At 53.5% G+C, this 1,785-nt stretch overlaps 1 protein-coding gene across 1 annotated transcript in view; it reads right to left on the reverse strand.

Moving 5' to 3' along the window:
- Positions 1–1,785, reverse strand: part of PTSG_08727 (uncharacterized protein) — a 4,773-nt gene that overhangs the window by 1,113 nt on the left and 1,875 nt on the right. The window contains exons 8-13 of the mRNA XM_004990054.1: positions 1,724–1,770; positions 1,415–1,511; positions 1,169–1,310; positions 857–982; positions 587–674; positions 241–333 (exon numbers count right to left, since the gene is read on the reverse strand). Of these exons, the coding sequence (XP_004990111.1) occupies positions 241–333; positions 587–674; positions 857–982; positions 1,169–1,310; positions 1,415–1,511; positions 1,724–1,770 (593 nt within the window). The remainder of the gene's footprint in view (positions 1–240; positions 334–586; positions 675–856; positions 983–1,168; positions 1,311–1,414; positions 1,512–1,723; positions 1,771–1,785) is intronic.

Raw genomic sequence — 1,785 nt, forward strand, 5'->3', positions numbered from 1 at the left:
GTCGTGTCCTTTCATTCTTAGTTCGCAGTTGCCTTCGGTGTTGTTGCTCTCGTTGTATTCTGTGTCAGGTGAGGGTGACAATCATTTACGCCATCATGGTTTTCTAAAACCCTCTAGTGGTTCTAGACGAGGGAGATGGGACACACACACACACACACACTCACACACACACACACACACACACGCACACACACACACACACACACACACACACACACACACACGCACACGCGCACGCACACACACATGCGCACACACACAAATACATACATACATAACACTCCCCCCCTCCTCATCGACGACAATGACGGGGAGGGCACCCGCAGCCACGATCTATGAGGCATGAAAGGGGGTGGCGGGAGGTGGAAGGTGGGTGAGAGCACGAACAGGACCGAAATCGTCTGCAACACACACACACACACACAAACAAACACACACACACACACACACGCACACACACACACACACACACACACACACACACACACACACACACACACACACACACACACACACACACACACACACACACACACACACACACACGCACGCCACTGAAGGGGATCCTTCCACGATGAGCCCAAACGATGAGCCCAAACTTGGTCTCCGTGTACGTGTACTCGTTGAACTACTTGTTGAACTCTTCCTCTGAGGGGTCATGTCCAACCTTCCCCCTGACGGCGCATGCGCTCCTCGCCAAGAAACCACCGGCACGGCACGCGCACACCAACACAATGCGCATACACAAGCAAACGTACAAAGAGACGATGTGTGTGTGTGTGTGTGTGTGTGTGTGTGTGAGGTGGATCCAGACAGATACACACACAGCACCAACGCCAGTTGAATCCGAGGCAACGCACGACACACACACGGAACACGATAACAAAAAACACATCGCACGCGCAGCACACTACACCTGCCATTGTGCAGCTTGGGGAGGTGGTTGCGCATGGCATCAGAGCGAGCAGACTTGGTAGTGCGCCTGTACAACAGGGAAAGAAGGCACATGTCAAGCAGCCGCACCACAACAGGTTTTGAGTGAGATTGCAGGGGAACAAGAAGCGCGAGTGGTGGTGCAGGGAGCGACACCAACCCCTCGAAACCCAGCAGCAGCAGCAGTAAACATCGAACCCCACACCGCACCACGTCACATCACACACGCATGCACAGACCTGAAGGTGACGAGGTATATCCTGTTTGCGCGGGCGGAACGCGTCGCTGCTCCGGTGTGAATGAATGAATGTCACCATGGAGAAGAGTGACATGGACACGTCGAGGCCATCACGGTGGTGGAATGCACTTAGGCCAACCTGATGCAGGTGGTGATGCGAAACAAGGCGGCAAGCAACAGCAGTCGTAGATGGTGAGCGCAGGCACGCACAGTCATGTTCCAACACACACATACACATTGTACCTTTGCAAGAATGCCGTGTTCTGCATCCCAGGGGAGACATGGTGCGTCGCTGTACTCAAACAGGATGTGGTTGCGGCCCTCATTCCAATACGCAAGTCTGCCATGCATCACATGTATTGTTGTGTGTGTGTGTGTGTGTGTGTGTGTGTGTGTGTGTGTGTGTGTGTGTGTTTGGAAGGCAGCCATGAACACAGGTCCTCTCACACGCACGACACCAAGAACCACAAGCACCACCAGCACCACCAGCACTACAAGCAACAACAAACCACCACCTCAGCTGGAGAGATTGCGCTCGATGGCTGCGCTCACGGGATGAATCGACTCAATGTTGTCAGAGTACTTGTCGTGCATGTAATCTTTCATTCACAAGC

Source organism: Salpingoeca rosetta (genome assembly GCF_000188695.1).
Source record: "Salpingoeca rosetta unplaced genomic scaffold supercont1.25, whole genome shotgun sequence".
Lineage (NCBI taxonomy): Eukaryota > Choanoflagellata > Craspedida > Salpingoecidae > Salpingoeca > Salpingoeca rosetta.